Raw genomic sequence first — 24,691 nt, forward strand, 5'->3', positions numbered from 1 at the left:
AAAGGTAATTTTTGGATTTCTTAGCCCCTTACGGGTACCTAAATTTTTTTCGACGAATAACCGATGTTGGACTAAATACACGCTCGCATAAGGCCTCATAGAGAGCCTATTCTTTGGTTCTAATGGAAGGTAATAATTTGGGAGTAACCATTGCAAAGACATCAATACCATGCAAAGTATTTGTGAAAGAATTAAAAGGTTAAGTTAGTGTCTGTTTTATGATTAATTCCACGAACTGTTTGAGAAGTTGGCGAGCTGAACTACGGAAGCTTAGCCCTATGACATCGAAAAAATACTCCATGTGTAAATGAAGCGTAGTTTACACTTCGGGGATTTGACAACATAATAAAGTAAGGTGGTTAAACGAACAACTTGTACTGCTCGACGACACCCTCTTGAATTGACCTCGGCCACGTCCGAAAACCGGACGCCTTGCTGTCTCTTTACATCAGCGAATATGACTGCCACCGGCAGCCAATCGTAGCAGCATCCTGGGGGCTGGGGACCGTTGTAAAATTTTCAAAATCTAAAATGTTTTACTTTTTTCACATTTTATCCTCGGATGACTCTAACCCGTTGCTTAGCCCTAGAGATATTAGTTATCTGACACATCCACCAAACACAAGGATTCTTAATTCCTGCAATGAGAGCATCATCCAATAATCCAATCTAATGACCAAATATTCCTTGCAGCACATGAGAGCATTGTTGTTAATGGCTGTAGTTTTGCGAGCCAGAAATTGGCAGTAACTATTGGCATTTTTTGTTAAGGGCAAATAAATTAATTTGAACAAGTCCAAGCAATCATATAGAAATCCTACTAGGGTTGATATCCAAAATTTTAATGAAGTCATCATTCTATTGGTTAAATTGTATTGATCCATGGAACTTGATATAAAGAAGTCTATTAGCATTAAGCTTACACTAATAATTAAAGAAGTAGATGCAAATCCATTTGCCTTGCTATTATCATATAAATGCGTGAACTGCAAGCTCTGGACCACCCTCGTGCATATGCCTACACTTAACTATGGTTGTATAATTGAAACGTTCGTATGTCTCCATCACTTCGTATTGCTTACCTTTCAATTTTATTTTCTTTTTAAACTGTTTTGCGTAACCAAAACACTAATTTTCATTACTTTTGAAATCCCATTTAATCCCAATTTGAACCTTTAATAGAAAAATATTAGAAGTATAAGAATATTCCAAAAAAAAAAAAAATCATAGCAAACGGTCAGCATCTGGTATACCAAATCTTGACCATTCACTCAAAATTAAAGCACAATGTGCATGGCATATGATGGAATCATAATTATGTATATACTCATGCAGCACATCATCCGTGTCAATTTTATTTTCGAGGGTGTGATTCAAATAATCCTTTTGATGGCAGAAATGAAACAAACTGTGAACCACAGCTGAGCCATTTATGGACCTAACAAATAATTTATGACAGCGACCAAGTAAAAATGAGATGAACACCAACTAATGTAGCTTCACCATCCCCACATTAATTTCATTTTCATCTTAAACACTAAGAGAAACAGTAAAATTTCTCATGGTTCGCTCATTGCATTTTACACAGTGAGCATGTGTGTGTCGGTCCCTGTCATCAAGCAATGAACTCATCAGTAGCTTAGAATCAGCTTCAATCATTGACTCTGTGGCAAATCTCTGCAAGAAAAAACCAGAATCTTTTACGAAGAAATAGATACAACCACAACGACAGCAACAACAAAAAAGACTCCGAATAGAAGAAAAAATAGCGAAAAATACATCCAACGATCTCCCAAGTCCCAACACTATGTTTTTTTCCTGTTTTTTTTTCTTCAAGCAATTCTTCTGCTTAGAATCACTCAGGAATGGTGACGAGTACGGGCCGCCAAGCCCGCCGCAGCAACCGATACCGAAGCCCCCCGGATCCAGACCTCAGGCCGCCGCCGCTGCCGCCGCCACGGAGCCGGCCGGCGAACCTCCCGACCGCCAGCCCCCCGAACCCGAACCTCCTCGCGACGCCACCACGACCGCCCCCATCCCCGCCACTGACACGGCCGCCTTCGCCCCCTACTTCCCCTCCCACTGCCGGAGGCGAGGACACGAACAGATCCCTGAGCGTGTGGCTCAGGAGCCCCTTCTTCTCCCCCGGATCCTCCGTCTCACCAGCGGCGGCTGGCTTCGCCGGGGCGAGCAGCGTCCGGCCACACGACCGGCCGAGGAGCCTCCTCAAAGTCTTCCGCCGACGGAGGCGGAATGCCGGGCTCGCGGCCGCGGCCGCCGCGGCGGGGGCGGGGCTCCGGGATGGGCTCCTCGCCGCCGTGGCGCATTGCGTCGCGAGAAGCTTAAATTTCTGCAACGTCGCCATCGAATCTCTCCTCTTTACATTGGATTTGGGTTTCGGTCTGGGGAGGCGAAGAAAGAAGCGTCGGAAGAAGATAGGCAGCGTTGAAAGCAGGAGCTCTGGCTGCTCTTTATGTGGACGGATCGATGAGATGAGGAGGACGAGGAGAGAGGGAAGCGCACGCGCCACGTGGATAGAGGTTGCGGTCGCGTCGCTTTTCGTAAAGAAGAGAGAGAGAGAGAGAGAGAGTGGTGGGGAAGCCGGCCGTCTCAGTAGCCGGGCTGACGGTTGCGGGCTACCATGTCGCGCGCCAATAATCGAAATGGACGCTTCAGCCGCATGATTTCGCTGGGCTACCCAAGCATCCACATCCTACAACCGTGAGGTCGTTTTAGCTTCATACCTATCGCAAACACAGACCCAGACCCAGTCCGAAGTTATGAGAATTACGGTGGAAAAAATGATCCACAAAACACCATACATACAGATAAGCTGTAAATGCTCACAACTCAAAAATCATCCAGCTTGAGGGCTTAATCAGAGCATCAACAGAAGCCCTATATACTATATACATCCCCCTTGATCTCAAACTCAATTAGCGAAACGTTATGATTACCTTTACACATACACGTCAAAGCCTGCTAAGTTGGAGATACAAGCCTCTGCGGATCATACATAAGAAGTTCTTAAGAAGCAATTCAGAATTTAGATCACTCACTGGTGTTAGGTGTGGTAGACTTGCTCACCCACTTGGCGGTAACAGAGTCGGGTGAGAATGGTGCAATGTTCTTGAGCAAGCCAGCATCATCACGGGCATCAGTCGCCCCTTCCTTCTCGGTCTTGCGACCCTCGCTCTCTATCTCTGTCAGCACCTCGAGGACCTCTCTAATGGGCGGCCTCATTTCTCCGTCCGATTGCAAGCACCTGAAAGCCAGTTCCACGACCATGGTTATCATCTTCTTTGTCGCCCAATCCGACTGATACCCAAGATCCGGGTCGACCAGCTCGTCCAACTGACAGTTCTGGATCTTGTTGATTGCCATGCTGGCCAAGTTGATCTCATGCCGGCGCCGCGTGATGTCGACGGCCGGCTTCGAGGATATGAGCTCGACCAGCACCACTCCAAAGCTATAGACATCACTTCTATCGGTGAGCTGGTAGCACTGGTGGTACTCAGGGTCCAGGTACCCCGGCGTGCCCTGAGGAGCGGTGGACACATGGGTGGCATCAGTGGGAAAGAGACGTGAGAGCCCGAAATCAGCGACTTTTACATGGAAGCTGCCGTCGAGCAGAATGTTGTTTGTTTTGACATCGCGATGTATGATCGGTGGTTCGACGGCATGGAGGTAGGCGAGCGCATCCGCGGTCTCGATGGCGATGCTCAAACGCATAGGCCAGGTAAGAGAACGCTCGCTCGCTCGGGGCCCGTGAAGGTGGTCTGCGACGGTGCCATTGGGCACGAACTCGTACACGAGGAGGAGCTCGCGGCTGCGGCGGGAGGTGCAGCCGTAGAGGCTTACCAGGTTCTGGTGGCGGAGGCCGGACAGGATGGCGATCTCGTTCATGAACTGCTCGACCCGCTTGAAGTTGTTCTCGTATAAGCGTTTGACTGCAACAACGCGGCCGTCTCGGAGCTTTCCTGAAGAGAAAGAAGGCAGTGAGGCTAGCAGCAGGCACAAGCAAGGATGAAGAAGGGACAAAGGGGTTGCAGGTGCTCTGTTGGGAGCCATTTGGAGCTGCCGAGCAAGTACCTTTGTAGACGGTGCCAAAGCCTCCGTCACCGAGTTCTTTGGAGGAATCGAAGTGGTTCGTGGCCTCCTGGAGCTCCTCGTAGGTGAAGACATGGGTCTGGTAATGGATGCTGCCCAATTCAGGGTCCTTCGATGATGCCTCGAAGGAGGAATTCCGGATGAGGTCTTTGGAGGACGGGGAATGCTGCTTCCTCTTCTTGTACCTAAACCACAGAACGCAGAGGACGCCCGCTATGAGGACGACTCCGGCTCCAGCAGACACACCTGCTGTTCACAACAATACAAAAGCAGCAAGAGAACTAGTCAAAGGAGGAGAAATAGAAGAACAGAATTAAGAGCTCTGAATTGTTTCAATGCTTCATTCACTGCTACAGGAGATTCACCAGCTCTTGGAACGAGCAAGCAGTCTTCTGGAGTGGATTGCTTCCCCCCTAAGAGAAGCAATCCTAAAGTCATGTCGTAATTATCTTCTCCAAAAGCCTAGTGACTTGTTCACTGAAGAATACGAGTCCAATTTGTAAATCTCTACAAGCATTTCTTTCTAAAGAAAGCAATATTAACCTGCAATAATTCCTTAACAATTGCCTCCATCGATATGATTTTCTCTCTTTGATATTCTATGAAGCTCAATATATTGGATACGGATTATAGAATCCGAGATAGAAATAGGTTTAGGATCAGTGGAATTAAGCAATCAACTCGGCACAGCTTTAGCTTAGAACAATACAGCATCTTCTGTTTTGAACATTCAAACATGAGCAAATCCATTGGCTTATGTATTTCCAAAGAACGTTTCCTCTTTTCTGTTATCCGAAATTAATGAGCCATAGTTTTTACCAAGATTTGTCATATCAGTTGCCATTTATTGACCTGAATTCATTAGCGTCTTGCTTGCTCAAAACAAATATAAAAAAAGAATTCATCAGTGTATTTGGAAAAAGTTGATATTGGAATTGGCAAAAGAAAATTCAAATGAACAACTCCGGGAACACTGCATGCCTACCAATCAAATGGGCAACTGTTACTTCATTTGCAGTACAAATAAAGAAGCCTAAGATACGATAATTCTCTTAAGAGATGGCAGGTAGAGATGTGTTACCTATTATAATCGTCTTCGTTTGTTTCTTACTTCCTGCGGCATCAGAAAACAATTACCTTCAAACTGTTAGAAACTGATCACCATGATTAAAAGAAATACAATCACATCATCCACTTTTCTTTCTACATCCAATTGACAAATTAAATGACTATTTTTCATATACAGGCCTTCACATAAACTATTTCTTCAAGAAAAAAAAGAAAAATAAACCAGAAAATATTGCTTAAGTTAGCAGCAAGTGATGCAAATTATAAAAGCATGATTCAAGCTACTTCAACATTTACAGGTCAGAAAGCTGAGAGATGTCACTTTCTTTATCTTCACTGAATGACAACTTTCAGGCAAACTGATGGGGACTAGAGGTATAACAGTAAGCAGGAAGATCATGTTTCGGTCGATCCTTCAAATTTCATGGAACGAATATTAGATTATAGTCTTTGCAAAGAGTGGAACAATGGAACTTGTCAAGATATTCTGATAATCATGACCTCTCTGCTTGCAATTGAATACAGATTGCTTAAAGCTTATAAGTAGAGAAAGTTTGGTAATTTCGACATGATGGATAGCGGAAGAGAAATTGTATAGGAAAAAAGTCGGATCCCCAAGAGATATAGCTGAGATTGAGGTCATTAATTATGCATGCCCCTTCAGGGTATGAGATATTTTTCAGAGGGTAAAAGAACCCATGCCGATTGAATTGGATAATAGGTGTCTGATTGATACATTGGATGTAATGAAGTTTTCGGCATTCCAGACCTGTATTGTTTGTAAGGAAGGGGTATCTGATACAATGGTGAGATTTCCACAGTGAAACCTGGTTGTAGGACGTGAACAAACAAAGTTAGGAAGAAGTAGAAAAGGAGAAATGAAAAGGCAGGCATATGAAACAACAGAAACTATTCCAATCATATTTTCCTCCGCACAAAGTAAAAAAAGAAACTTCCAATATATCTTTAAGAAAACCGTTAATGAGAAAGGGATTTGATTTTATGTAGCAGGGACAACTACCGACAGGACTAGCAGAGGGGTAAAGATTAAAGTGAACACAAAAGCAAGCCAACTAAATCCTATGCCGAGAAAGGGAGGATCCTAATGTCTGTGTTATCTATCCTGATTATTTGGGCTTGAAGAAGAGTTGGGTGAACTACGGAGAGAGAAAATGAACAAGAGAAAGGTGTGAGAGCTCCTCACTTTTTCTTGCTGAGTGCATAATAAGCCTACTTGGGCCTCATGGAAATATGACCGTCAGAATGTATAATGTGTTTCTGGAGAGAGAATTTAGATGCATTGAACTGGTATCCAACAATATGGTTCTTTACTAAGATAATTTATAGATAGAGAAGAATAGAACCAAACAGATAATAGGGAAGGAAACAAAATGGAAAATTTTTGCAATAATATGCACAGGATCAGGAAACAAGGAGTTTAAAACAAAAATTATATTAACTTAGTATTTCTTTCACGGATTGGTCTATCAATTAGTGAAGATAAGCATGATGCTTAATGAGTAATTTGGTTTATTAGATGATAGTCTTGAGTCAAAGTCTTCCCAATTGTCTTTTTGCACCATGACTCTGTACATGTCACTTTCATTGAATAAGAAAATTTGTATTACATCTAATCTTACAGGAAGATGTTTGTTTGCATCCAGTTCTTACAGTTGACTTGAGTGGAGAGTGAAAATGATCATAAAATCGATGAAAACAGAAGGTATTGGTTTTGAAGAACAGGAGAACATATGACACCATTTTCTATTTAAATTGTTTATGCTACATGGATGGGCAAGATACTAAAAGATATCAGAGCAATTACAGAGAATATAGACCAAGAAATTTTTTGAATATTCAATCAGCCCACAATTTTCAACAATTTGTTGGGGAAAAGCAATGATATCCCTAGAAGATAAAGTATAATATGAACAAATTTAAATATGCAAGTGAGTTACTTTTGGCAACACAATTTTATTCATTGCATTATTTAGTGCAAATGTAACTATGGTATGAAAAAGTTAAAAAAAAATAATTAGAGGATAGAACTTTCAAATTAGATCTATCATGTAGCATGCAAAAAGCATTATCGTTTCATGTGCTTTTCCATATTTTTTGATCCAAAAGCAATGGTCAAGTATATTAGTACTGCTCTGTATTATAAGAAAAATAAAAATGATAGATTAGTTTCTTTTTACCCTACGATTCAGAACTCCTATCTCACAAAATTCACATTAACATGTGAAGTACTTCGGGCATATTACTAATACTAGATTTAATCCATGTCATTTCTCTAAGTCAGTGTAACTTCTCATTTATTTCTACTCTTTTCTGCTACGAAGTCTGTTTATTACTGTGACTCCTAGGAATCTCTTCCTGAAAGGGAAAAAAGGATAGTAGATAGCTCTTATTTTTTCAGTTCGAAGGTTTCTGCTATCTCTTGTGGCCGATTCAGGATTTAGATCACTCATTTCAAATATCTGTTTATTGATTGATGACAGATGGTTCATGAATCAAACATTCAGATGAGAGAAAAATTTAAACATATATATCAAGCTTGATAATGACTATGTGTAGCCAGGCATAAACAATTGAAAAGGTTGAAGAACAAAAATAAAGAAGCAAAGAAAAGCAAAACAATTGGAAAGTAAATTTTAAAAGCCACGGAATAGGAAGTTGATTACAGTTAAATTCCATTAATAAAACTGACAACCAAAATAAAATACAGATCAAAGGGAAATTAAACTTTTACATCAACATAATATTTAGAAGTAGTTATGTGTTTCTTCCTTGATTCTATGATTTTGTTTTCACATTTCGAATGCCAGTACAATAGATCAACCAATTGATAATATAATATTTATAAACTAATAGTTTCTATTATCTGATAATTTTAGAGAACCAAGTTGGTTTCAGGGTTGGTAACTAAAACTACCTTATATCAACTAGGTATCAAGTAAGTTTAACTTCTGAATAATTAAATACTACTAGTTATTAATATCGGATTGGGATCTGCCCAAGCTTTCCCTCAAGACAATACTACTAGTTACTTGTTGAATGTACATAAGTATTCTTCTATATGTCCACAACAGTTTTTCATTTTTTGTTATTGACACCATATATGAAGTGTCTTCTATGCAGCAGAAATGAAAAGCATACAAGAAACCATTTATATCTGTGATAGTTGTTTTTGTGGATTTTAACATTTAGACATCTGATACTTGGACATTGATGTCAGTCAGTTAGCAAGCAGAGTGCTTAATGGCAGAACTCATGGACTTCAATCAAAGAAACAGACAAATATCAATAGAAACATTTGAATGGAACAGGAACTGACAAGTGAGAAACAAGGTTATTAAGAAGATATTTGGTCATCAAATGAATAGAGAAACAGTCATGAGTAAAACAATACGGGAAAAGCCAACCAGACTTATCTCATGTGGTTGACATTCCTTCCTTTAATAGAGAGGTCCTAGGTTCTTCATCATATCTCTCTCATATATATACATATATATCTACACACACACACACACACATATATATAGCAAGAGGTCAAGAAAAATAAATCTTCTGTAGACATGATATTGTCTACACCCTGTCATTATTATTATTCTTTTGAAAAGCATGCACACTCCACACAGAAACATATATAGACACAAACACTAAAGAAGAACTATGTATGACCAAGAGGACCAAGCCATGAAGATTAAGTGTTTGACGGGGAATGCATGCTATGCTTATAAGATTGAAGATGCCAGAAGCAGAGAGGTTTTAGTCATGATCAAGGGCTTGGTTCCTAGGCTTGAAAACTGTCATGAAACATATAAAGGTATCAATTGATCAACCGAAACCAAGCAGCATCCAAGGAAATACTCCGAGATCAATAAACTAACTCATCTTCCCATCAATCTCTGTGAAATTCTTACAGCGGAACCGAACAGAAAGTAGTCTGAAAAATGACAACTTCCCAAGTGGGATTGATCAGGGAAGATCCACATAAAATAGGCTTCTTGTCATTATATTTGTAGATGCCTAGGAGGAACCAGTCATAAATTGACCGCATGCATCAACCTTATAAACTAAACCATGCCATGTATCTGCTACATCTTATGCTTCAAAATGTTCAAATTCGCATGTAAAGATATTATCAGCAGAGAACAAAGGAACTATAAAGTAACATCTATCTTGCCATAATCCCTACACGAACTCCTTTAGGTGAGGTGAGGACTCACTGCAACTTCTCAGATGGCGTCTATCAGGGCAGATACACATGAAACTCGCCGTGTTGTTATCATATCCACATTGGCCACCGCTTGTGCTGCACTCTGCGCAATCCTCTGCGGTCCAGTCCAACAAGAAACCATGCTTCAAAAGCTCCGCATAGTTACTGCTGACCATCCCAGAAACCAACACGGGCGCAATAACAGACTCGCACGTACTGTAAAAATTCAGCTGATCTCCGACGAAATACGCCGGCGTGATATCATTATGACAAGGTATTTCTTGGTAGTTGCGTGGCCTCTCCGAACAATTGAAGAGAAAGAAGAGACTCTTATTAGTTGAGTTAACACGAAACAGGGTTCGGCCGAGCGTGAGATTGTAGCGTGGAAACGGGCAATCGCTGTCGAGGAAATCGGCTTGAGTGACAAGAAGTGATCTCCTATCGTAGAAGATACGCTTAATACGATAGTCGCGGCCGAGGAGTTTAAGGACAGGGACGGAGCTGTTGCAGGTCACCAGAAAAGACGGAAACCCACAATAAGACGGGTGCTGATCCTGGATCCAGAACGGGTAGCTTATGTTTAAGCCATTCCCGCAGTTCTTTGGCTCACAGGCTTCTGCTGTTGGGTCGGCAGCAAAGACTGGCCCCTCTCTCAACAAAGAGGAGATGAGGAAGAAGAAGATAGAGAAGGACCCTTTGGATTGCAGTAAGATTCCGGGATTCATCTTATTAGATGAAGAGAATAGAAGAGAAGAAGAGGAAGGGGAAGAAGAGTTGGAGAAGTGAAGTAGGTGGAGGGGTTCGTTCAGTGGGGTGATGATGTGACACGTTCCCCCTCCCCATTTCTAATTTTGGAAGTCGCCGTTTGACTAAGCCAACGAAACGGACTGAACAGACATAAAAAAAGAAAAAAAAATCAAAGGATTAGGATTTGGAAGAAGGAAAGGTCGATGCCGACAACGCGGGTTACTTTCTTTATCGGCTATTCTTGACCCTAATCTGAAACCTTTAACTTCTCCTGGGATACAGACAGAGATATCGGGGCACACAGTTGCCCGTCACCCACGATTATATGCATAGGTGTCATCACCATCGTCATTCCCAGCCTGATGATTATTTTATGATCAAGCTCAGCTTGACCCAGTCTAAGTCTAATCAAAGTTGATTTAAAATTAATTGTAAGCTTAAAAATTCAGATTAGACTCGATTTATTTATTGTTATTTTAAGCTTGATTCAAGTTTAAATTCAAACCAAGCTAAACGGAAGCATCATTAATGGATGCATCTACAGATTGATTATTTGCAGCGCAAATATAAACATGGACATGAATAAAATAGTTAAACTTTATAAATCATCAGATCAAAAATATCACTATATGAAAGATGATTTAAGTTCAAGATATTAAATTTGTCGCTTACTTTATTTCGAAGTTTATAATTAAAGATATATAAGACCAAATAAGATTGCAGATATAATTTGGTATTCTAATAGATTGATACAAATCACATGATTGTCTAGTTATATTGGTATCTATTCTTTTTAAACCGATATGTATATACAGATATGTTATTATTATCCAATGTTAAAATTTACCCAGTAATAAAAAGATGACTTGAATCAGAAAGACAATCTATTATACTACTTGGTCAAATATCAATTACCTATAAATCAACAGGTAACAAGTGGACAATAAGAATCATAGAGGGCAATTTGTTAGGTTATTTTTCATCATGTCTTTATCAATCACCAATAGGCCCTGCGCTCTGCTCTGTCTCAGCCTCCTCTAAACCGAAACCAGTAAACTTAGAGATTCCGTGATCTTTTAGTTATCAGATTTCAAACCTTCAAATCCATTTGAGCCTCTGGATCTGATTCTTTGAACATAACTTTTTGCCCACCGAATTAATATACTTGGTATTAGGAAGAAATAAGATGTAAACCAATGGATTTCAGGAGGGGGAGAGAGAGTGAGAGAGAGAAGCATCTAAAGGCATACCGCTATTTCCTGAAAGACATGACCCAAGAGCCGGCCCATTAGGACAGTAGCAGGTATGATCAGCTGGAGAGCTAAAATTATAACCACACCGCCCACCAGAACGGGCGCAATCACCGCACCACCCCCTCCCCGCCGCCCACTTCAAAATGAACCCCTCCTTTAATGCATCTCCAAAGCTCAAGTTCCCATTCCCCAGCCGCTCCGCTGCCGTTCGGCTCATCGGCACCAGCACCGTGGAGCTGCACTCGCCCAAGACGTCCACAAAACTTGTGTTGTCGAGCCTGTAGTAAGAGCGGCGCTGCCCAGCGACACCCAACGCGCAACCAATGTCATACAGCGTGGGGATCAAACTCAAGGCCGTGCAGTTGACATACAAAGTGACATTCTGATCGCGGTCGCAGTAATCGAAAAGGGAGGGATCGATGGTCGTGTTCTCATATGGTTCAGGGCATGACTGGCTGATGAGGCTCTGCTCCACGACGGTGAGCAAGTGGTTTAAGGTGTCGACGTCCTTCACCAGGTACCCCTTGTTGTTGATGCTGATCATTAGAGTGGTGTTGTTATGGCTGCAGTTGAGGTAGTAATTGGGGTGCCCGCAGTAGTCATGCCGGCCATCAACGTGGAAAGGGTAGCTTAGGTTGAATTTGATCTTGCCGCAACCATACACGACCGGTGCGCAATTCTCGTATCGGTGGTAGTAGCTTCCGGAGAAGGAAACCGGCAGCGATGATAATTTTAGGAAGAAGAGGATTGTCGCTAGGTGATGATGGAAGGGCATGAAGAGAGACGGGGGATGCATTCGGTTCGGTCGATGGTATTACCGAACCAGTGGATGGTATTAGCAAACCAACCGGAACAAACTGGAGGAGGAAGAGGGGATAGAGATTGGAAGGTGAATGAGATCTACTCATTGTTAGAGGTCCATGAGTATATCACTTTCTAAGGTCTAACAAGTTGGGCGGAAAAGATGGTTGAACAGCCACGGCATGCTGTTCAAAGCTTTAACCCATAGTTTGGATCCTTCTTCTTGGAAGAAAAAGGAAGCAAAAATAATGAAAGATTCTAATGAGCGCGTTACCGTCGAGGAAGAGTTTACCAATAATGGCTTGCTCTTACGTCATGCCGTGGAGAATGGACTGCTTGGTTGTGGCCCTGGAAAGAGTCAACAAAGGTACAGGGACAGGCCCAAAGTTACAATTTTCTAGCTTGAAATTACAGAGCAGGCGACAGTTTTGCACCCGGTCCAGATAGGCGGCAGGGAACAGGTAGCAAACGTGATGTCTTCAAATCATGGCGTCTTAACATCCGTCGTATGCATATATTTCCCTCTGCACTTTTTTGTCCTTAACATGCTTATTTTGACCGAATTATGTATATTAATTAGACATGATAATGTTTTAATATCAACAGTAGCTAAGCAAGAACACGATCGACTGATTCTGTTCTGCTCAGTTTATATTTGACTTGCAGTAGATTTCACCCATTCCAAATGAAATACTAACCAAGTGCTTGCTATAACAATAACCTCAAGGATGAGCAGATTTGGGGCATTGTTTACAATCACTCAGAATCAGCTGGGACTGCCAAACAACAGTCCCAGCTCGGCCAACGAAAGGCCCCACCTAATGTTTGGTCCGCATGCCACTATGATTCAATCAAGTAGAGTTTAACAATCATACTGAGAGGATGACAAGAGGATTCTGTAACCCGGGATAAAGGACAGGAAATAAGAACCAAAAGAGAAGCATAAGTGGCTACGAGTTTCTTTTCTGAACAGACTTGATTTCTACCAATCTTATTATCTTTCAGTCTACAAAGAGTGTGCCTCGGGCGACCTACATACGGTAGCTGTTTATGCTACTACGAGTATATGCCCAGCAAATTCAGCCAAGCACAGAAAAGTGATCAGATGGCTGAGCTGCACCTTTTAGCTGCCTTCTAAATTTGTCATCTAATGAGCAAATTATGTAATTCAGAACATCCTATAGTATGATTTAAGGACTTCCAGAATATTGTAGCCTAAGAGTCGGGTAAAAGAGAAGCAGGAACATCGACGCCCTTCATCTATAACTGTTTCCTTTCGTTTTCAACATATCATGGCCTAAACACTTATGAGTTCCTAGCTAGCAGCCACAGTTCAAGAAATTTTACTCCAGTTTTTATCCAGTTTGAACCGTGGTCCCTTGCAAGATTGCCCAGTTTGCAGTTACATCCGGGATTAAGTAAACTGTTCCAATAAAACATCATGCAGATAGGGACATCGACAATTTACTGCTACTAATTACGGTTCTTGAAATCCCACTAGATCAGTTTCATCTACTTCCACACTTTGCACTTATTTTCATTTATAAGGTCTAGTCAAGTATAAAATGATCTGCCATGCCATATCTATTGTAGTTATTAAATAAACTCTTCTAGAGCTTTTCATAGATATGCACCATCCTTCAACTGCCTGTAGTAACCTTTGATTTAGATTCATCTAATTTGGTTACTTTAATTGAATATTTTACTTATGGACCACACGATACTTGAGATAATCAGCCTTTAGAAGTTTTATAGCAAATATATATTCCTTATAGCTATGGGCTAACTACTCTCTAGTATAATATGCTACCAGCTTTTCATCATCCTAGAAGCCATTCACCAACAGTGTCAGGAGCATGGGGAAGCTGGATGATGGTTGTTTTGACCAGAAATCTCTTTGTTTAGTCATTGTCTATGATAGTGATGTTGCAGCTAATGTAGTTTCTAATATCTAATCTCTGCTTCTTAGCTCTATCTACGTTGAATTTATTTCTATATCTGCCTAGGTCTCCTTAGTCAAAGAATTCTTTGGTAAGTTATTGCTTAACAAATGACCACGCCTCCTACAAAGGGGGTCCTTTTCTTTGTTCAGTTTCCTAGAAGCTACTGTCTCTATGGAGCTGACTTAGTACTAATTTGTCTATCTCCACTCTCCAATATAAAGATTACCTTCGCAGAAACATGAGGTTATTCAAAACTAGTTCACAGTACATCCTAATAAAAATCTCTTCATCTTTGAAGACTTCAAAGCAGAAGGTTTTGTTGGTTATTTATTTCCTATTAGGTGTAATCTTCATTCTAAAGTCATTCATTGCAGAATAGAAAATTAGTCATCGCGCATAGAAGGCTTGAGGAATCAATCTAGCTGCAACTCGTCTATGACTAATTCACCTCTACAATTCAAACGAGCACCACAATACAGTGTTCCTAGCCCTTAAATACGCACTAACTCTTCGAGCTCATTTACTCATTTATTTGTCAGCCACATGCGAGTGCTACTTAGCTGATAATTGAAATTTGCTTTACCAAGAAACAAATCCATGATAATTACCTTTCCTACACACATGCTACGTAGTCTGGAAATTTACCCTTGCATAAAATTTTTGCTTGATAACCATTAACCATTGCCAAAGTCCAACTGTATTGCATTTATAAGCTACGTGAAAACTTTTTTCTTAACCTATTAGTGGATGTAACTCCTTACCTTTTGCAAAGCATTGCCCTAGCTAATAAACACCTAAGGAACTTTAAAACACATGTAACAAAAAAAAAATGGGAGTACAACATTTGTAATACAAATCTAGCCCAGAAATCGAAATAAAAAATCTTTTGTTCATCCAAAATAAAAGAAAAGCTTCACTACCTGCAAGGGAAAAGGAATGGATCAGGAGGGTTGGAAATAGAAACATGAATCAAGCACTGCTGTGTAAGTGGCAGTGGAAACTCTTCAATAATGATGCTGGACTTTGGAAGCAACTATTCTATTTTGTGTCCCCTATCAACCATATAGTTTCTGAAATTCCATGTCCCTAGTCTTACAGAAGAGTTCACAGTTTTGGAAGGCACAAGCAGAGATATGGAGATTTTTTCCTACCAGGCAGCTGTTTCAAGGCGGGAATTCCGAATGCAACCTGATGTTGGCTCAAAATGTGGGCAGGGCGGTGCTTGTTTGCTTCTCTATTCCCAGGTCTGTTCAATATTATTTCTTTTACTGAAGCCAGGGTCCCTAATTGCTGGAACTGAAATGGGTGGCAACTCTGCTTCAACCAAGGGAACTGAGCTTGTGAAGGAGGATGCTTGTAAATTATACAATATTCAGTGGAGAGAACGTAAGTGACTCTTCATGATCCAGTCACTTGGAGATGGTTCAGGGATGCTAGTTTCTCAACCAAGTCTAGTTCTGCATTCGTTAATTGGATTGAGAAAGATTTAGCAGCCCTTAGGATACTGTAAATCCTAAAGAAATCCTGGAAACAAGATGGGATGTTGCAACTCTTTTTCTAGGTAATAGACTCAATAAAATCTGTTACCTTAATGGATCATAGAATTTGATTGGGCTCTGCCCAATTTTTCTTACTAAACGGAGAAACAGAAATCATGGACCTGCATGATTGAATTCTCAGCAGCCAATGGTCAGAAAGTAATTTTTCTGAGGGAAGAAGAAAAAATATCACTGGTAACCCATCATCTTTGTGACACACCAGGCATGAAGTTTCTCCACCTACTACTATTCTATTCGGTTCAACTCTCGTTTTCCCTTGTTCCTTCAGAAGAAAAAAAAACCTATTGTTTTCCACTGAACCGGTCAGAAGAGGATTTGCTGAGGCCCCTCTCTCTCAGGCTCCCATTTTTGACTTCCAAATTGAACTCTTTTAAAGCGGAATCCCTGATCTGTCCTCTAGGCTTAGAGGTCAGCATACGTTCGCGTTCCAGCTCCCAGCCGGCCATTGGTCTAAATTGACCAAATCCACCAAGAAACAAGACCAAAAAAAAAAAAAATCCACCAAGAAACAAGAGGAAAAAAAAGGGAAGGCAGCAGCAATAACAAAAAGAGGGGGGGTAAAACGATCGACAACATACCGCAAAGGCGGTCGCTCACTCCGTTGGAGCAAAAGCAGGCGAGGGACAAACTCGTCGGGGTTGTCTGGTACCCGCAGAGCCCGCCGGAGAGCTCGCAGCGATAGCACTCTTCCAATGTCTTGTTAGACCAGCCCAGCTGGAAGCCTTTCTTCAACACCCCTCCAAAGTCACTAGACAAAGCGCTCAAGTTTCCCCCGTTCGCCTCCTGAGAGAGGACCGGCGCCACCACAATATCTTGGCACTGCCGGACCAAATCGTATTCGTTGATGGCCGACAAATCATCGTCGGTGAAGATGTAAGACGAGTTACCGCTGCTTCCGGAAAGGCAGGTTATTCGGTGGTCCGATGGACCGTCGGAGCAGTCGAGAAAGAAGGTGAGGTTGGTGTCCAAGGAGGTGTAGTTCAGGTAGGAGGTGTAGTTCAGGTTCATGAGGGCGAGGCTGGGGTCCGAGGTGGTGTAGTTCAGGAAGAAGTTGTTGAGGAGCGTGAGGTTGCGCCGGGGCCTGGGGCAGGTTCCGGCGGCGAGGACATCCGTGTCGACAAGGGAGATGGTTTGGTTGTTGTAATCGACGTCGGTCACGGTATAATTGTTGCGGCCGAGAGAAAGGATTGGGGTGTCATTTTGGCATATCAGCACAAATCCTGGGTACCCACAGTAGGTGGAAGGGATAGTGGATAGATTTGGAGCTAGCCAGAATGGGTAAGCGATATCCTGTTTGCCGCAGGTCGAGTTCGGACAGAATCGGGTCGGGGGGTTGTTCCCAGGGTAAGCGTTGGTGGAGACGAGGAGGGATAAGAGGAAGAGGAGGAAGATGAGGAGGGGAGGAGGTGATGAGGGGATTCTACAAGGCATGGGTGCTACTGGGTGGATTTAGGGGTACGAGCGTTGAAAGCAAGGTCAGGCCGTCGGCTTTTGGCGGGTTTTTGCAGGAGGATCATGGTGGCGGGAACCGTGGCTACGCGCATCCCCTTGGGAGAATTCAGAGGGGGTTCTGACTTTCCAGCCGAGATATTTAGTGCGGTCTAATCAAATTGTAATTACCTAATGGTCCTTTTTAAAAAAAAAACGGTGACCAATCACCGCACGTCTTATTTATAAACAAATAAAATTAAAAACTTAAAATTAAAAAAATAAAGAAAAGAAGATGGAAGAAAAAACTGGAGAGCTGAACCGGTCTAAGAATAAAGAAGCCCAATCAAAAAGAACAAAAAAAATCAAACCATCCATAGAATAATCCTAGTTCAAAATGACCGCTAGCTTGGACCAACTTTCCAAGATGCATGCGTAGCTGGGTCATCATTTCAAAACTCGCGATCGAGTAAGGTTCCTCCCGTGGGCTTTTCGTAAAAGAACGTGTTGGGGTCGGAGATTGTCCCCCATGCGTGAGCAGAAGCCTCGACTGCCTGCGCCTCCATCCAACTGGACTCTATCTAGCTGGCTTTCTATAAAAAATTATGAATGGGGACACAAATATAAAGAAGTGAAGTCCCTAGATTTTTCGATGATATCCACTAGATAGAAGTATGATGTTGGTGTCTTACTCTTTTTTCATTATCATTGCATTGTCTTTTACATTTAGAAGTGGAATTTCTATTTTAAGTAAAATGATGTCAAACTTTAGCGGAATTTCTACGGTTATCCTTTTGATGCAAGATTGTTTAAAAATGGGTGCAGGATTGGATAGCAACATATATTTCTGTTCATACAGGAGTTATATTATGGATGTTTGTAATAATTTTCTTTCTTAATTATTAGATATTTTATTTTCAGACTTTTATAGATGTATCTATTCTAGAGTTGTTTCATGAATTCGAATTTACCCAGTAAAAAAATGAATCTATGGAATGGAATAAACTATTTTGTGTGATGATGCTATGCTAATATGCTCTTAATTTTGGACTAGTCGCTAGCGGTGACTTCCAAAATGAATCTAGGCCTAGCGGTCAGCATACGTTCGCGTTCCGGCTCTCAGTCGGCCATTGGTCTAAATTGACCAAATCCACCAAGAAACAAGACCAAAAGAAAAAAAAAAAATCACCAAGAAACAAGCGAAAAAAAAGGGGAAGGCAGCGGCAATAACAAAAAGAGGGGGGTACAACGATCGACAACATACCGCAATGGCCGTCGGTCACTCCGTTGGAGCAAAAGCAGGCGAGGGACAAACTCGTGTTGGTTGTCCGGTACCCGCAGCGCCCGCCAGAGAGCTCGCAGCGATAGCACACTTCCAATGTCTCGACTGACCAGCCCAGCTGGAAGCCTTTCTTCAACACCCCTCCAAAGTCACTAGCCAAAGCGCTCAAGTTCCCCCTGTTCACCTCCTGAGAGAGGACCGGCACTACCACAATATCTTGGCACTGCAGCACCAAATCGTATTCGTTGATGGCCGACAGATCATCGTCGGTGATGATGTAAGACCGGTTACTGCTGCTTCCGGAAAGGCAGGTTATTCGGCGGTCCGGTGGACCGTCGGGGCAGTCGAGAAAGAAGGTGAGGTCGGTGTCCAGGGAGGTGTAGTTCAGGTTGGGGGTGCAGTTCAGGTTGGAGGTGTAGTTCAGGAAGAAGATGTCCGAGGTGTTGTAGTTCAGGAATAAGGTGGCCATGAGGGTGAGGTTGTGCCGGGGCCTGGGGCAGGTTCCGTCGGCGAGGACATCCGTGTCGGCAAGGGAGATGTGTTGGTTGTGGTAATCGATGTCGGTCACGGTATAATTGTTGTGGCCGAGAGAAAGGATTGGGGTGTCATCTTGGCATATCAGCACAAATCCTGGGTACCCACAGTAGGTGGAAGGGATGCTGGATAGATTTGAAGCTAGCCAGAATGGGTAAGTGATATCCTGTTTGCCGCAGGTCCAGTTCGGACAGAATCGGGTCGGGGGGTTGTTCCCAGGGTAAGCGTTGGTGGAGATGAGGAGGGATAGGAGGAAGAGGAGGAAGATGAGGAGGGGAGGAGGTGATGAGGGGATTCTACAAGGCATGGGTGCTACTGGGTGGATTTAGGGGTACGAGCGTTGAAAGCAAGGCCAGGCCGTCGGCTTTTGTGGGGGTTTTGTAGGAGGATCATGGTGGCGGGAACCGTGACTGCGCGATCCCCTTGCTTGTGAACTTGTTGGGAGAATTCAGAGGGGGTTCTAACTTTCCAACCGAGATATTTAGTGCGGTCTAATCAAATTGTAATTACCAAATGGACCTTAAAAACAAAACAAAACAAAACAAAACGGTGACCAATCACCGCACGTCTTATTTATAAACAAAATAAAATAAAAAAACTTAAAATTTTTAAAAAAAATAAAGAAAAGAAGAAGGAAGAAAAAACTGGAGAGCAGAACCAGTCTAAGAGTAAAGAAGCCCCAGTCAAAAAGAACAAAAAAATCAAACCATGCATAGAATAATCCTAGTTCAAAATGACCGCTAGCTTAGCTAGACCAACTTTCCAAGATGCATGCCTTGTTGGGTCGTCATTTCAAAACTCGCGATCGAGTGAGTTTCCGTCCGGTGGGCTTTTCGTAAAAGAATGTATTGGGGTCAGAGATTGTCCCCCATGCGCGAGCAGAAGCCTCGCCTGCCTGCGTCTCCATCCAACTGGACTCTATCTAGCTGGCTTTCTATTAAAAATTACGAATGGGGATCAGAGATCGTTCCTCCCTTTGTAGACCGAAGCCTCACCAACCAGTTGGATTCCATCCAGCTGGCTTTTCGTAAAAGAATGAAGAGGGATCAGAGATTGTCCTCCAAACTTCACTTGCCTTCCCCTCTACTATACTGCAGAATAAAAAAAATATCTTTCAACCAGTTTTTTTTTAGTGAGAACTTAGATTGGTGCGAGTAATACTAGCAAATTTGGACCCATGACTCATTTGGATTATCATGTTCACCTAAAATCCAAGCAAAGCAAGAGGTCCACTAAATTATTCAAAGTATGGGCTTCTTGTGAGATGTCGAGATCAAGTTGATACTAATAAAAATATAATTTTTTTCTCCTCTCTCTCTCTCTCTCTATCTCTATCTCTCCATCTCTATCTCTCTTTCTGTCTTCTCTTTCATTTATCTTTTTCAATACAGCCTAGGTCCGGAATACGTTCCAAAGGACAGCCACGATGGGCCTTTTATAAATTCAAGAGAGACCTTTTTTGCAACTTTCCTTGGGCATGGGGACTAAGCATCAAGTGAGATCGGATTCCACTTACCAGCAAGCGACCTGAGACCAACTTGGACCATTTTTTTTTGGGTGGGGATAACTGATAAGGTGGCAAGAATACACGGCACTCCGACTCTTTTAGTGACATGGCATTGAAGTCACTCTTCTCTTCCATTAGGGTGAAGTACTTATTTTTCAGAAAAATGGCAAAACATCAAATCCATTAGACAAAATATATGAAGGGATGACAACTGAATCTCTTTACTCGGAGACAGAACAAAAAGAAAAGCCAGATGGTAGATTTTGTTTTGCTGCAATTTGGTAACAAAGGCCAATAAAGTTGGCGGTTGGAAGCTCTTTAATTGTGGGGAAATGATTAATTGGTGCAGCAATACAATGACTCATAACAAAGGGTGAAAGGTCTAACAAAAGATTGAAGGGTTTTTTTTATTGAGAGAAACAACATAATAGTTGAAATTTAACAGGCTTTGGATCTGGCAACCATGGTTCTAATAAAAAAGAATGCTTGGTCATGCTGGAAAACAGAAAACATTCATTATGGGCCGCTATCTGTTAATTAACAAACAATTAGAGTAGTGCTGTGACATGGAGGATCGAGAGAGATTTATTAGTGGATCTCAGTATCCTACAATCCTTATAAAGAATCCTAGAAACAAGATGACCTTGCAAAGGAATTACAATATCCCATAGATCGAGTTATGCATTCAGAGACTCTAGACTTACTGAAGTCTACTACCTTGTTGAAATGATTGAATTTGATAGGGAGACGCCCATTTTTTTGAACAACAACGAAAAAAAAAAGTTTGGTAACTCAGAAAAATTGCTCGAAAAAATCACTCAGCTGTCTTCCACCATTCATGTTGCTTCATTATGTGGCACAATAAAAATGCAACAAGAACACACAACACCAGCTGAGTGATTTTTTGAGTTACTAAAGCATTTTTGTGAAAACAAGCATACAAACAAGCAGCTTTGTGACATGGTCGCCATTTTGATAGGCTTCTGCTGCACTCGTATCTACCGTGAGGGCAACAAGGAGACGACCGTTCTGTTGCTATAGCTACAGCCATACACTCACCAAGATTTTGGATGTCTGACTTTGCTCCATTGATTGCTCTTTAATTTCAGGCAGTTGTTTTGGTTGTACCCTCTTTCGTTAAAACAATAAACAAACAAACCGACAGACAAAAACATACGTCGCTAAGATTGAATTTCCAGTATTGGTTAAATCTGCCCGGTTGAATAAGGAATAAAATGCTCAAAGGCTATTTCCTGCTACAGTACAGTACTTACAGATCTCTTATATTTGAAAAGAAGGAATGTGCATGGTAAGAATCACAATGCTATTTTGGTTGGAAGCTAAAAAAAATTCTCACGGCCATTCGTGAGGCTATATTTTATATAGAATGGAAGGAGGAGTTTGGGTGGATTCATGCAAGAATCTATTTTGAGTCCGAAACTCTCCAAATCATGCGATAGCTATAGAGATTCAGAATATTATTAGGATGATAAGACCCGCGGGGACTCAATCAAAAACTTGAGGCACGAGTAGTTGAATTCAAATAAGGTTGCAAGTTGGGTCAGTTGAGTGCAAAACTTAACTTTACTCCATATCTCCCAAATATATATAATCCAACCCGATCTGAACTCAAGTTGAGATTTCTCTAATCCAAACTAACTTAATTTCTATTTTAAACAAAATTCGAGTTGGGTCAAGCTAGTCATATCAGGTTGTGTCAGAGTTGGATCACATTACTTAGATAACATACAACTGAATAGAAATTTTAAGATAGAGATGGAAGGGTTTCAAATATTTTTATTGGGCCAAATTTATGGGATCGAAGAATCAACAATTCATTAATTATGATATATCATATTCAAAGTATAACATAAGTTAAATAAATAAATCTAATTTATCTATTTATTTATATATTGAGTCGGACCAGGCTAAGTTAGGCTGGGTTGAGTTTGAGCTGGACTAGCATGGAATTTGAGTTGGCTTGAAGACGAATCCTAATCCAATTCTATTTCAGATTGATTTGAAATTTTTAGGTTTAAATTTGATTTAAATTTACAAAATTTTAATCTAATTCAATCTAATAAATAGGTTGGATAGATGGGTTCTGCTTGAGATCAACCTAGCTAGGCCGCATAAAACTTTCCTCAAAGTTGGAATTTGTGGCTTCATGAGATAACAGCAAGGTGGGTGTCACGCGGTCTTCTTTTCACAATGAAATCACCATCGCGCTATCACGTCTGCAAGGCAGCAGACGTGAAGTTTCTGGGCGACCGAGTCTACCTTTTTTTTTTTTTTTTTTTTTTTTTTCTAGGCTCTTTTTCGCTCTTTTGACTCCTAGTTTTGACTAATAGAACTCATTTACAAGCACGCGATGTAGCTGTGAACCATCCATTGGTCCAGACTTCACCAAATCTATGAGTAAAGAAACAAGACAACATGGTAGGTAGCAGTAAAGAGGAAAGGGTTTGAAGGAGGACAACGTACCGCAACTGTGGTCGCGCATCACGCCGGAGCAGAAGCAGGCGAACACCCAACTAGTGCTGTTTGGTTGGGTATAGCCGCAGCGCCCGCCGGAGCTCTCGCAGCGGTCGCATGCTCCCGAGATCTCGTCGGGCCAGCGCAGCTGGAAGCCGTTCTTCAACAGCTCTCCGAAGTCACCGAGCAAATGGCTCCAAATATCACTGAGCGGCGGATCATTGAGGACGGGCACCACCACTATACCTTGACACCGCTGCGCCAAATTGTATTCTATGGCGGTCGAAAGATATTCGTCGGTGAATATGTAGGACGACTTACCACTGCTGCCTGGAAGGCTGCAGTTTATTTTGTTGTCGATTAGAACGTCTCCGAAGGAGCAATTGAGGAAGAAGGTGAGGTTGATGTCCCAGGAGGTGTAGTCGAGGACGGAGTTGCCCTCGAAGGAGAGGTTGTGTCTGGGCCAGGGACAGATGCCAGCGTCGAGGAAATCGGTGTCGGCAATTGAGAAGGTTCGGGTGGGGTAATCGATCTTGGTCACGGTGTAGTTGTGGGAGCCGAGGGAAAGGATTAGGCGGTCATCATCTTCGCATATCAGCATAAATCCTTCATTACCGCAGTAGGAGGTGGGATTCTGGTGTACCCAGAATGGATAAGTAATAAGTTGTTTGCCACAGGTCGCCGAGTTTGGACAGGATGAGGTTGCGGGGCTGTTCGTGACAGGGGAACCGTTGATGGAGATTAGGAGGAGGAGGAGGAAGACGATGGAGATGAGGAGGGGAGAAGGTGATGAGAGGATTCTACAAGGCATGGTTCCGTGGCTGTGATGCAGGAGTATGAGCGCTGAAAGAAAGGCTTGGCCCTCGGATACTTTTAGGAGAACAATGGAAGGCGGGCGTCTTGACTTGGTGCTTCACTGCTTGCTGGAAAGATATGCCCATCGCCCTTGGCTTGTGAAACCGTTGGCTGGCTCGCAAGGGCTTTTAGTTTCCTTCTACGGGTTATCCAACCCCTCCGTGGCACGCGTGCCTCGACGACCCCACCGATTGCCTGGATTCGGTGGCTACCTTTGAAACGACGCCCCCTGCTGTCTGACATGGTCCTTACCCTCGGTCTATGTTGGGTTTTGTACAGGTCCGTTCATGGTGTCCGTGTCTATAGTTAAACGCTAATGTAAGCGTTCTTTCTTATCAAAGCAAAGCAAAGAAAAGAAAAAAAAACAAACATTTCAAACCGAGCCATTTAGTGAGGGCCCAGCAATAGCGAGATGGAGTCCGCAGCGGACTAGTTGCGTAACAAAATGTGGAAGAGACCGAAAATAAGCCAGCTTTTTCCCCTTCTTCCATCAAACCGATCTGCAAGAGCCTCGAGCCAACATTGAATCCAGACCATCTAATGATGCATTAATTATTAGGTAGGTCAAGTCTATCACATCAGCGGTACATTAGTCCAATAATAGTTCGATACGTCAACTAATAGGAGATGAAGATTTGGAGCCTTACCTACTCACTTAACCTTGGTTAGAAGAATAACCAAAAAACAAAAAAAAAGCAAATATGTGGAGGCCCTGGCCCCTCTAGTCCTCTTCGTCTCCAACGTGACCTTTTTGATCTCTTCGTCTCCAACGTGACCTTTTTGATAAAATAGAAAGGTGGTGGCTTCCCGAAGAAATAAACCATCCGAGGAGACGCAGAAACTGGATAAAAGAAGCTACAGTTTTCGTGCCATCAATCAAAGCAGCCGCATGGGTGAATTCTTGGGA

The 24,691-nt window shown here is 42.2% G+C and overlaps 3 protein-coding genes across 10 annotated transcripts; all 3 read right to left on the reverse strand.

The window, feature by feature from the left end:
* Positions 1-1,678: 1,678 nt before the first annotated feature.
* LOC103712776 lies at positions 1,679-2,644 on the reverse strand. The gene has a single exon (XM_008799397.4). It carries the CDS (start codon positions 2,363-2,365, stop codon positions 1,856-1,858), a length of 510 nt encoding a protein of 169 aa, XP_008797619.1. The 5' UTR covers positions 2,366-2,644; the 3' UTR covers positions 1,679-1,855.
* Positions 2,645-2,787: 143 nt separating this feature from the next.
* LOC103712818 (LEAF RUST 10 DISEASE-RESISTANCE LOCUS RECEPTOR-LIKE PROTEIN KINASE-like 1.2) lies at positions 2,788-22,932 on the reverse strand. Of its 8 annotated transcripts, none has more exons than XM_017844205.3 (4): positions 18,396-22,932; positions 5,192-5,224; positions 4,093-4,356; positions 2,788-3,980 (listed from the first exon to the last, which is right to left on the reverse strand). In XM_017844205.3, exons 1-4 carry the CDS (start codon positions 19,252-19,254, stop codon positions 3,052-3,054), a joined length of 2,085 nt encoding a protein of 694 aa, XP_017699694.2. In that variant the 5' UTR covers positions 19,255-22,932; the 3' UTR covers positions 2,788-3,051. The 8 variants fall into 8 exon arrangements, with proteins under 8 accessions (XP_017699694.2, XP_017699693.2, XP_017699696.2 ...); XM_017844204.3 differs by having other exon boundaries at positions 4,093-4,359; XM_017844207.3 differs by lacking the exon at positions 18,396-22,932 and adding an exon at positions 16,282-18,372.
* Positions 12,882-24,030, reverse strand: LOC113463076 (LEAF RUST 10 DISEASE-RESISTANCE LOCUS RECEPTOR-LIKE PROTEIN KINASE-like 1.2). Its single transcript, XM_026806815.2, has 2 exons — positions 22,939-24,030; positions 12,882-15,064 (listed from the first exon to the last, which is right to left on the reverse strand). The coding sequence occupies exons 1-2, from the start codon at positions 23,738-23,740 to the stop codon at positions 14,949-14,951; spliced, it is 918 nt and encodes a 305-aa protein (XP_026662616.2). The 5' UTR covers positions 23,741-24,030; the 3' UTR covers positions 12,882-14,948.
* Between the last annotated feature and the right edge of the window lie 661 nt (positions 24,031-24,691).

This window comes from Phoenix dactylifera, chromosome 4 (assembly GCF_009389715.1).
Source record: "Phoenix dactylifera cultivar Barhee BC4 chromosome 4, palm_55x_up_171113_PBpolish2nd_filt_p, whole genome shotgun sequence".
Classification (NCBI taxonomy): Eukaryota; Viridiplantae; Streptophyta; class Magnoliopsida; order Arecales; family Arecaceae; genus Phoenix; species Phoenix dactylifera.